A 12403-nucleotide genomic window follows, 5' to 3' on the forward strand; every position below is an offset into this window, starting at 1 on the left:
TACTTTCAACCCCACTACTAGAAAGATTTTTAAAAATATAACAAAAAACAAAAACCTCACACAACAGGATGAACCAATATCATTATAATTTACTGATTTTCAATCTCAACTGGACTTCATACCTGTCCAGCTTACTAGGCTTCCTTTTTAGGCTGTCCTCCAATCTCACACAATTTTAAATCCCTCTACTCTCAAGCTTTTGATCCTGTACCCTGTAACTACCCCTTCTTAAGCAAACCTCTTACTTCAGAGAAAATATGAGCCAGTAAGGATGTCTCAACTCCCCATCACAAAATAAGTATACCTATACCTATATAATAATAACCTATACCCATCATATCTATACCCACACCCATCTGCCTCTGCAGGGACCTTGTGTCACCAATGTCCCCCTTGCCTATGTCTTCAATATTCTCCTGTTTATGGGCCCATGGGAAGCTCTGGGGCGTAAAGCAAAGTAACGTCTATGTGCCATAGGCAGCACATTTAATGCTCATCTCACCTACACCTGTCTTTCCTAATGGCCTAACAGCCTCGACAGGGCAAGACCCTGACCTTACTTAACCAGCGCTGTGGCTCCAGAAGAGCAAACAGCAGAGAGCAGGCACTCAGCAAGTGTTGCTGCCCTTCACTTTCCAGCCTGAGCTTCCTATTGGACAAAACAAAATCAAAACAAAAACATCTCCAAAGTTTAGCTCTTAGACAAAGGCGTCTTTCAGTAAATATTTTATGGAGAAAATAAGAGGTTTTACTCAATATTTGCATATTTTAGAAGCAACTAAATTTTATGACATCAGAGAACTAAAGAGTACAATATGAAATTAGTTTGGTAACTTTTACTATGAGCCTAGACCTAAACAGCACAAGGATAAAAGCTCATTTTAAAAAGTACTCCAGAGAAAGGATGTGTGACCCCTCCTTAAGTAGCACTTTATCCTGTTTGTAATGGTACTGTGCTAGGTGTCGGGTAACATCTTACCTTAGGATGGTCTCTAGGTCAGGATGTCGCCGTTCTTCCCTTTTCAAGGAACCCTGATTCAGGGCTCTTAAGATGGTCTTGTCAAAAGTTTCTGAAGACAATTCCTTTGGAAGCTACAAAAGAAAAACATAATGTTGAAAGTTAAGTTTCTCACTTACTGGCAAATATGTTACAAATCAGATGAATTAAATAAAGATAAATGCCTCCTGCTCATTAATCACCCCAAAGCAGCTCCTTTTCCAAATCTTCATTACACAGGACACCATACTGAAGCAGTAAAGATCTTTACCAGGAAATGCAACATCTCCTTCTGATCATCCCTCAGGGCTGCTCCCTGAGGTGTGGAGTAACACACTTCCCAGACATACCTGCATGTACCTCACACTCTAAGTTCCACATGCCACACGGAAATGACACCCACATTAAGGCTCTCTAGTTAAACTGAACATTTTGCATAGCAGAGCTAGTATTATTTTTATCCTGGAATAGTATTCTGAAGTGCTATCTCTGCCTTTATAGTTACCACTTTCATGCCTCCAGTTTTACATTTTAATCTCAGGCAACGTCAGACTACCATTGCTGTAGTACCATTCTGTATTGCTCAGCAATACAGAACTGAGTATGAAGGATGGGTGAGAAACTCTCAATCTCACTTGAATAAAAGCCACCAATTGGAGGTTTGATAACCTTTTCCTTAATGTAATGGAAATGCCCCCTCTGGGCAATGTGCTAGAAACCACAAAAAAATCACTTGGCCAAGAAAAATTTAAAACAAAATTTTGCCATTTAACTTTGTAAAATTCCTAGTAAATTGATTCTTTGTAAAACCAACTTTCCAAGTCTTTCAAGAACTCAAAGTTTTAAATTTGACTTTTGATAACTAATCTTTGCTATCAACTCTTGAATTACTGGCACTTTCACTAAAATTCAGAGTGGAACCATTAACAGTATCTGAGGAGTCAAAGGAATATAAAATCTATACAAATTGGTGATTTGCATATGGAGCTTTGAGAAATCCAAAGTAAACATTTTCTGAAAAATAAGTATTCTGAGTCAATAATTCAGAAAAATGAATTCAATAATTCATGAAAAATTTAGCAAAGGAAACATAAAACATCACTAATTTTAGGAACAGTAGACTATGGAATCAAGATGCTCTGTCAGAATGAAGCTCCTTCTGGTTATTAACCTGGGAACATCAAAGACTCTGTTGGCATGCCACACACTCACTGTGGAAATTACGTCATCTGACTAGCGGGGAAGAAACAAGTTCTCGATCTACACATTTTCCAAACGAAGAAATCACTCTTCATTTCAGTATTTATGCTTTGATATTAGCTTTTTAATACAAACTTATGACACCAAGCATGTATCATATTACCCATTTAAACACGATCTCTCCTGAATATCTGTGCACAGCCAAAGAAAACCAGCTTTAATGAAGAAGTCTATTTCAACTACTGAATCCCTAATGATTCTTCTAAACACTGACGGCAATAGTACATAAACAGTCACCAAGGCAATGACATTGTTCACATTACTAGGCACAGTGCAGATAGGCGGTCATCAGTATTTGCAAACTGATTGATTTTCATGTGGTTTTCAAATTCAATTTCCAGAGCCTACTTCTAGTCCTAAGGGAAAACATATTTTGTAAAAAAAAAGAAAAAAAAAGAAAAAAAATATATATAGCTTCAAATCGTGTCTTTTATATTTTAGTCACTTGTTTTGAATATTCTTACCTCTCAGTTCTAATATACTCAGCTTCCCACCTCCAGAGCACCAGCTGAGCCTCAGAATAAGCTCAGAGTAATGGAATGTTTTTATACCTAGCTATTACAAGTTTATCTTTAAAAAAAAACCTGAAGTCAGTGCATAACCATCTATAAAACCTCACTGCAATGTAGTTCCTGTAACAATCTTCATTCGTTCATCCAGTCAGCAAACACTCAAACTCCTACTGTGTCCCAGGTATTGTTTTAGGCACTGTAGACGCAGACTGAGGGAAGAAACAAAATCCCTGCCCACAAGGAGCTGATGTGTTGGTCATGAGAAACAACAGATGTAGCTGCTAAGAAGAAAAACAGGATGGGGGACAGGATATGGAGGACAAAGGCTTCTACATACATGGAAAAAAAGGACTTGAAATTGCTGACCTCAAACTCATGCTTCCCCACTATAGCAAACTAGAAGTGCAGTTAAACAGCAACCATAGAAGTTAAAGGGTATTAGCCTGTACAGGTTGTCAAAAGGACGGGTTCTGCTCTTAAACTTTTGTAGATGATGTTAAAAGAAAGATAAAAAGAAAAGAAGGATACGGGAAACTTGAAAGGATATTTCATAATAACCAATACATTTCTAGAAGTACATAATGTTGCAGATTATTTTGTGTAAAAAGGCATAAACACCCTTTTAGAAAAATACTATATTCAAATATTGGCTAAATGGGAAGTATTAATTAGCATGACTTTAAAGACTGAATTACTTAGTTGGAGCTGTAGTTTTTTAAAAGCACCTAAGCTTCTAGAAAAATTGTGTGAATGAAAAAAAATGCAATGTGTCAAGACATATAATAGCTGAAGCTTGAGGAGAAAGGACACTGCCTGGGTGCTAGGTCAGGGGAGCGGGGGTCGGCTGGTATGTGCTCTCATTTTAGTTTCGCAGCCTGGTGGGCAGGGAGGTAGTTCCCCACACACAAACATGCCAAGTTCCTTGGCTTGGACAGATGGCAAGCACTCGAGCCCCCACTTGAAGACTTTCCAGACTTAGCTCTTATCCCCTGCAACACTCCCTCCAGCATCAGAATTCCGTCATGGAAAGGGAAACAGAAGGGAAATGAAAGCATGCTGCTCCCTAACCCAACTAAGCCTATTCATGATCATGTGTCCTCAAACTTTGATAAATTTATCCTATCAAGAGACAGAAAAGTTAGAAATAAGTAAAAAAGACTTTAAATGTGTAGGTTGGAAGTGGGGTGGGCCTCCTTAATTTTCTCTATAATCAGACTGTCAGCCAGGGCCTCAATTTCTCCTATGGGGTGCACTGCTTTGTGGATGATGCCTGCCTGGGCCCATGCCCCTCTTTTTCCAGCCACGTCTACAATGAGACTGTTGCCATGACTGAGTCCAGCAGTCAGAGGCAGGGCTCACAGACCACTCCTTCCCCCTCACCAAGTGGGCCAGAGCTGGTATGTCCTAGGCAGTGGCCTTTGGCAACTGGAAATAAGTGAAACTCACCCCCCATCTTTACCCACAGGCAGGTCACTAACAAGTGGATGAAGGACTCTTTGGCCCTTCACTGAGAGAGCCTAGTTTAAAATAAGCAACAGGAAAACGTAACTGTTCAAGTCATCCCTGAGTGTCATTTTAATTCAGAGGAACTATCCAACTGAACTAACACTTGGACAGTATATCGAACTATGTGCTCCTCAGAGAACCACCATCGGACATGCTGCCCAAAGCTCTCCAAGTTGATGGAACGCAGCCTCTTTCAGATTTAAGAATGATCTGAAAAGAATGTACTTACGGTGATAAGTAGAAACCCACAAACCAGCACTGGGCCTGAAAATTTCAGATGCTACAGATTTAATAACTACACCCTTACCCAAAACTTAGTGACTGAGTTGGGAATGTTTTGTGCTTCTGGACTGCTTTATCTTTCTATTAATAAATTTTAAAATATTCGCTTATTGAGAAATAGTAATTTACTGATTGTTTAAACCTATTCCCTCCTTTTGATATTTATTGCTACCCATTCACTTTGCAATAAAATCAAATTAGTATAAAAGAAACAGGTGACAGTTTGAACAGAATGATCTAAGATACCTTTCACCTCAGCAAGTCTGTGTGTTCCCATTATCTTCTTATTCCCAGTAGTCTGGAGATTCTCTCAAAAGAGGGATAGGGGGGAGATGGAACCCAAAGAAGAAAGAAATGGAGAAATATTTAAAGGAAGTCTCCAGAGAGAGCTGACTAGTTATCAGGTCTGAGAACTACTACCAAACAAAAATAAGCCTTATCTCATTTTGCAGACACATTCTCTCACTAGAAGCACCCTTGTTGCAAGCAGCCATCAACAATATACATCTTTTGCAAGGAACTAGGAACCAGGTTCCATTTCTTTAAAAAGTAGAAGTCCCTTCATCATCTCCTTATGTTAGTAATGTAAGGTAAGAAAATATGTTTAGAATAATACTATGTCATCTATAGCTAATGGTCATTCAGAGTTCTGAGCCAACCTTTACGTGTTTTAATTTTCCTGGTGTTTGTTTTGACATTGAGGTTTCTGGATCCTGCATATTATGTAAAAATCATTTTAACAACAAAATCTATATTTTTACCTTCAGTAGAAATTCCTGTAGTTCTTGGTGGGTTTTTGTTACTGTTGTGACTGAAAGATCAGACCAATTTACCTGATTTAAAAAAAACACACATATTATATGGTTATTCCTTAGGCAGGAACTGGCTAGAAAAAAGCCATGTGTAAAACAAAGGGCCTTACTTAAATTTTATTAAGATTAACAATTAGAAACATAAAGTTAATCTGGCATTGTCATATTTTCTCCATAATTATTAAAATTAACTCTACATTGACATATTCTACTCAAAAAAGTTTTCTAATAACTCTTCAAATTGCATGGTTTTTTAAAAAAACCTATCTTAAAATGTTACTGTGTTTTAGTAATTTTTGAGAAAGGGAAACGTATTACATTCTTTTTGTGAAGTTACAGGACTCTAAAATGACACTTCCACAGTGTAGATCTATACCACCCAAAGATAAAAGTTCTACGTCATGAAACTTATTATATATACATTCTTAAGAGAGTAACTAGAGTTTACTGACCCTCTTTGGTAGTAGCATTTCCTATTTTCATGGGAATTTATGGTTAATGAAGAGATTTCATCTTTATCTCAGATCTTTAAAATCCTATTAAGAGGGTAGGGGCAGGTATGATTACCTCCATTTTCAGGTGGAGAAACTAAAGTTCAAAAAGGTTAACTTACTAATGTGTGACCCTAAGTAAGTGTAAGAGCCAGAACTGACATCTGTTAGAGTACCCTATCTCCTGGGTACTTTCATTCAGCGACTCAACTGTGGCCCGCTAATCATTTCTACCCTACAATTATTTGAGCTAAACGAATATTTGGGCTATGCTAATACCCAAGCCTTATCATCTAATCATAACATAATTAATCAGACACTTAAAATATATATGGAATTTTATCTAGCAACTCTCAAAACTATCTTTATTAACTGGCACATTTCTTAAATGATTTTTAAATATTCAAATGTTCACTGAATGTCTACTTATGTCAGGCACTGTTCTGACTCTTGTGTCAGGAGACACAAAGATGGACAAGACAATCAGAGTCTCCGCTGCGTTCACAGTTTAGTGCATGAGACAGATGAAAGCAAATGAATATATAAGAATTTCCATAAGTGATAGTACCTTGAAGAAAATGAATAGGGCATGGTACAAGAATAGGAAGAACACATTAGCTGGAGTCAAGAAGGACCTGAGGGAGCTTCTGAGCTGGAAGCTGGTTGTGTCTCAGTCTGGGAGAAGAGCTTTCTGGCTGAGGGGACAGTGAGGCCTTCAGGAAGGACAGCTATGACTTCCAGCAGCGAAAGGGGCCAGCATGCTTGAGCGCAGAGAGCAAAGACTGAGACACGTGCCACAGTGAGACACGTGGAGATAAGGACTGAAACCCGCCAACAGAGAATCTTTCTCCCTCAAAGCAGAAGCCAGAGTTCTGAAACTCATTCAACAGATGTACTGAGCAAGTCAGACACGGTGGGATGGCAGAGGATGAAGATCCCTGCTCTCTAGGAGAGCATAATCTACTGGAAAGATCTGTGAGAGATAAGAGGGTAGTATACACTTTGGATGAAAGCGAAAACATTTTGTTGGAGGATCAGAAATAGCTCCATGAGAGAGGTACAGGTAAAATTTGGCAAGAAATGCCTTTGGAGTGGCATCAATCCACTTGGCTTCAAGGCGTGTACAGTCCAACTTGAGAAGAAAGGGCTAGATGGTGGGGCCCAAGCAGGGAGGAATAAGGAAGCTATGGACAAGGAATCATGTTACAGCTGACAGGTAAGAAGGAGACATGGAAAGTGTTATCCTGGGAGTGACAGAATCAGAGCTGGGCTCTACAGTCAATCAGAAGGACAGGTGACAGGAGAGCTGTTACCTAAGAAGACAAGGCAACAAGGCAGGCAATAAAAACATCACAGAGAAGGGAGAGGAAGAGAAAAATGCCAGGGAAAACAATGCCAGGACAGACAAATGCCTTTGATCTTGATTTTAAAAATACTGGCACAAATAGTTTACTTTTACTTTTTTAAAGATACATCTTATATCTTAACTGTCTCCCTAAATCTAAGGCTCTTATTTATTTTTAATAAAACAGCCAGAGTAATTTCAATAAGATACAACTTCAATACTTTGCAAACCATGCAGTATATACTAAAAACAGTACATTTCCTTAATTTAAAACAAACATATACATAGTTTTTTTCCTTTAAATTAGCAAACTTGCTGTTTTTCCAAAGATCACTTAATATAGTGTATATCAGGTATCTTTTGTGGCTGAGAATAGCTTACTTTGAAAGTGTATTCCGAATATTTGTCAGCCCTTTTTCTCTGGACTCCTTTCAACATTATCTTCTCAATGTGTACAGCTGAAAGAAAAAACACACACTCTGACTTCTACAAAGACTGGATATATATTTCAGTAACCTAAAGTAACCCTAAAATTTGAAAAATACTTAACAATTAAGCTGATTAAGTTATTTAATACTTTCATCTTTACTATTGGCTTTAAAAATCACAAGATTAAAAAAAAACACCAGCAGCACAGCAATGTGCCATACACCCATGTAGTAATTTTTTCTATATCCATTCAACATGCTGAAGTAGTTTTAGGCAATCTGCTAACACCAAAGATTTAAAAAACAATAAAAAGTGCTTGCACTTAAGATGTTTTTCTAAATGATAATCTTTAAAATTGTTATTCTAATTACCACAAATGTAGCACTTTAGGATCAACTAAATCTGGTTCATTCAATTATTTATACATAATAGGTATAAAGCAGAAAATATCTAGTTTAGCACATTGACTGCCACACTAGAAAAAAATTTTTTTCCTTGGGGCCACAGTGTTTTATTATGAAAATAGAACAAAAACTTTGAAAACAAAGTGATCCTTTCTAATTTAATGAAAACGTTGTTATTTTTTAGGCTCCCAAGGTGAAGAGACATGTGAGTTAGATATACTTCACAAGGCCCCGGGGACTCAAACCTTGAGTGAGTTAAATACAACAGACATGACAGTTAATGTGTTAATCCAAAAAAAAAAAAAAATACAATTCAAAAGTAACATATCAAGCTGATAAAAATTTCTAATTGGGTATATAAAAATTGTTTTTCTCAAATGTGACCCTCAATATATAATGTAAATACAAATTGAATGCATATATCATTGTATAATGATAAATACAAACTGAACATTGTGATAAAGGTTCACTATAGCAAAATTTTTCACAATTTATTACAGGGAGAAAATAGTGGACATAAATCATATTAAACTTAAAAACAATTATTCTGAACTGAACTAAAAAATCAGTTTGTTCATGAGGTAAATAAACATACAAATCCCCCAACTCCTCATTTTGCACCTCCTTTTATAAAAGTATCACCTTAGTAAATAAATCAAATTGAAAAAGAGCCAATTTGAAAAGAGCTAATCTACTGACTGTAACATAAGGAGTTAAGAAAAGGAGACTGTTGCTCAGGGTATAAATAGAAGAAACAGTACTTACACAGTAATGAGCCTGGTAATAACGACTATGACAAAGGTCGCAGGGAAGAGGTTAGCAAAATAACTCAACACAGTGGGATGGGTCACACTGTTGGATTCAGGGGAGCAGGGATGGGGAAAAGAGCAGTTTACTCATTTTTGCCTTAGGTGAAGAAGTAAAAACAGGTAGAATAGAATATACAAAGTGATGAAAACATAGAGGGGGAAATAAGATTGTTAAAGACCATGGAAGGTGGGCAAAAAGAAGGTATGAAGCATGAGGCACAGAAATATGCAGGGAAACAGACATTCATAACAGACAAACGATATACCATCACCATCATTTTGTGACAACTTTCCAAATATAGAGTGTTTGGTGGTCTGCTTCTGGGCCAATTTCCCCTTTGCAGGCCAGAAATGTTGACAACAGAAATGAAAGAAAACCTCAGAAGCCAGGCGAGAAGCCTGTACCTCAGTGCAACACTGCAAAGGTCAAAGTGGGATGGGAGGGTCTCCTGTTTCCAAAAGCTGTTAAATTATTTAAAGGATGAGACTATTAAGGGAAAAACCTTTTGAACTAATCTATGTTCAGAAAGAAATAAACCAGCTCTACTTCTGCAAATCACTAGGCCTAAGGGTGGGGATCTTGGGGGTTTTGGGGTCAGATCCCAGTTTAGCTTAGCAGAAAGACATTACAGGATATAGGAACATGGCTGTAGCTTCAGCTTTGATTTCAAGTTATATCTACTCTAGTCTACCAGAATTAAGTCAAGACAAGAGAGTACATGGAGAGGGATGGCTGAGAATGAGAGTGCCTCCAACTCCCATATATTAAAACTAAAAAGCATGTATTACATATACCTTTTAAAAAGTTAGGAATGTATGAAAATCATCTACTATACCACCTTACAGTTAATTGTTAGCATTTTCATACAATTTTTATGTTCTTCTAAAATATTTTTATAAAATAAAAGGGACCTTCATTGTAAAACTAAACTCTGCTATAGGTTACTCATGTATCCTATGAGCTCAGGTGAAGTAGCCTACAATTTGAGTAGTTGGAGAAACAGGAGTACTGTGATAGTCTTGAAGTGGTCACTATGTAAACTTCAACAGTAAACAGACCTATTTTTCCTCTGTGAGGAAAATATATTAAACAAAAAAGATCATTACTGGGACTAAAAGGAGACATAATTTCAAGATCGATATAATTGAGTGTGATGCTTATCAAATACCCTTGGCTCTTCTAAAGGCTAGATGGCAGTCTGCATTTTCAATTTCAGTTCTTCTCTCAACACGGGTTAATGGATTCTCCAAATGAAAAGAGAAGAGACTATCCAAACTTATTTCTTTTTAGATGGCAATGTTCTTTCATTCCCCTATTACAACCCCCTTAAAAACTGCATTATTGCAGGAAAAATGGATTTGTAAGGAATTAATTTCCTCTTACAGTGAACGTCTGTGAAATTTATTTTCAGATAAAGTACTATTCTAAATACTTTAGGAATAAGATAAGGTCTTTGCCTTTAGTTGTATGCGTACAACCAAGTTAAAGATACAGCCAAGAAAATGCTAGGACAAGCCCAGGGCTACGGAGCAGGAATCCAGAATGCAGATGGCCAAAACTGGGAGGACTGGCTTTTGAGCAAAACCTTGGACCACCAGTAGGATTCTCTACTCCAAAAAATGGGAGTGAAGTTAAGAGTTAATCAGTGTAAATAGTACCCTACAATCTTATGATACATTAACGCTTTAAGTTTTAAAAAATTCAGCATACCTTCTCGCTGAGCTCTATGAGGGGCCACAGTAAGTCCATCCTGAGGTATTGGGGCTTGGTCTATTAAACTGGTCTCATTACTTTGCACATAATCGCCATGAGCAGAGTCGTTCTAGAGGAGAAAGAGAGGGACATGTTAATCTACACCACAGGTTAAGAGTAATGAATTCCATAAAAATAAGCCAGACTCAAGTCTTCCAGTTTTAATAACAACCATTTTAGTGGCAATTTTTAGAGATGAAACAGGTGATGGCACAAAAAGTGCAGAAAGGCACAAAGTGTCAGAGCAGCAAATAAAAGATGAATCATAAATATTTTTATTCAACAGTAATACTACTATTTACTGTTCCAGCTTTCTTGGGAGATAAAAAATTGCCCATAATTATTCAGAGTTGTCAACCATGTCAATTCTGTGCTATAATGAATCAGAATCAAAGGAACATATATAACAAATGGTACCCATTACACTAATCCACCGCAGGTAAGGACATTTGTATTTTTTATATTAATCATCACACAATTTTTACATTGGTTTTAGTGATAGCGTAAAAATATTCTGCTAGGAAAAAGTCTTACAAAAGGTATCATCAATACATGCCAAATTTTTCTAAACAAGAACGTGTATGGACAGTGAGTTTAAAGTTAAGTAATCTAACAGCAACTGGTGCTCTAACCCTAACTTAGTTTGCCCAGCCAATCCACTAGTGAACCAGAGGGAGCCGGACTCCCAGATCTGCTACTTGAGGGTAATACAGGTCTCGCCAAAATTACACACAGATCTCCAGAAGTCAAGTTACTGCAACATGCTGGTTAAGCCAAAAAATAAAACAGGCTTATGTCACCTTTCTATTACAATTCACACCTTATCCCCCATCATGTTCAGAATCTGAAAACATAACAAAATCAGCTCAGTTTCAAGAACCAATTAAAATTTTACAAACCTGCAGTAAATATATTGATTGTTCTAATCATGTAAAAAATGAGGCAAACAGAAGACCCTAAATTTCCCAAGAATCTCAACAGAAAATACTTTGTTCTGCTGTCTGACAATGAGTATGGGTTACCAATAGACAACTTTACTCTGAGAACAAAGCACCACATCGGACACTCTTGGGAGCTACAAGCTTCAGCCTTACTGTCTGTCTTCCTCAGTCAAGGAAATAAAGATTGTCTACATAGGAGAACACAGATCCCTTCAGTCAACATCCAAATTTTCAAACATTTAGCCTGATGGCATTTACTAATTTTTGATATTAATAATTTTTAAAAATATGGATACAAATGTTTTAAATAAAGTCATGTATATCCTAACTCAGACCAGATAATATTTTATTACAAAGTAGTAAAACCACATTTGCCTAAGAGAGATTTTGCTTCTCAAAAATTTAACATTGCTGTGAATACTTCAAAAATCAAGAAATTAATCTTTTCAAATAGCTGTGTTAACTGGAAGAAGTTTAGTTGAATGAGTCAACCATTTCTTATAGTGGAATATTTTTCTTTGTTACTCATACGTGGTTCATAAATTTAAAATAACACCTTCAAGTAGAAATACAAAATGTGCAAAAAACAAGAGTTTTCATTAGTGAAATGCAAATCAAAATGTGATACCACTTCATGCCTATTAGGATGGCTATTATCAAAAACAGAAAAGAAGTGTTAGCAAGAAAGTGAAGAAAATGGAACCCTTGTGCATTGATAGTGGGAATGTAAAATGGTACAGTCAATGTGGAAGACAGTATGGCAGTTCCTCAAAAATTTAAACGGAGAATTACTATATGACCCAGTCATTCCATATCCAAGTATATACTCGAAAGAACTGAAAACAGAGACTTGAACACCAAT

The 12403-nt window shown here is 36.8% G+C and overlaps 1 protein-coding gene across 3 annotated transcripts in view; it reads right to left on the bottom strand.

Moving 5' to 3' along the window:
- ZCCHC2 (zinc finger CCHC-type containing 2) overlaps nt 1–12403 on the bottom strand; it is a 59069-nt gene that overhangs the window by 32922 nt on the left and 13744 nt on the right. For 2 of the 3 annotated variants that reach the window (XR_012912870.1, XM_075993817.1), the window contains exons 2-5: nt 10559–10670; nt 7587–7663; nt 5319–5390; nt 980–1092 (exon numbers count right to left, since the gene is read on the bottom strand). Coding sequence is in view for 2 of the 3 variants with exons in the window: in XM_075993817.1 (XP_075849932.1) it covers nt 980–1092; nt 5319–5390; nt 7587–7663; nt 10559–10670 (374 nt within the window). In the remaining variant the exon portion in view is untranslated. The remainder of the gene's footprint in view (nt 1–979; nt 1093–5318; nt 5391–7586; nt 7664–10558; nt 10671–12403) is intronic. The other variant, XM_075993818.1, reaches the window with a different exon arrangement.

Source organism: Microcebus murinus, chromosome 17 (genome assembly GCF_040939455.1).
Source record: "Microcebus murinus isolate Inina chromosome 17, M.murinus_Inina_mat1.0, whole genome shotgun sequence".
Lineage (NCBI taxonomy): Eukaryota > Metazoa > Chordata > Mammalia > Primates > Cheirogaleidae > Microcebus > Microcebus murinus.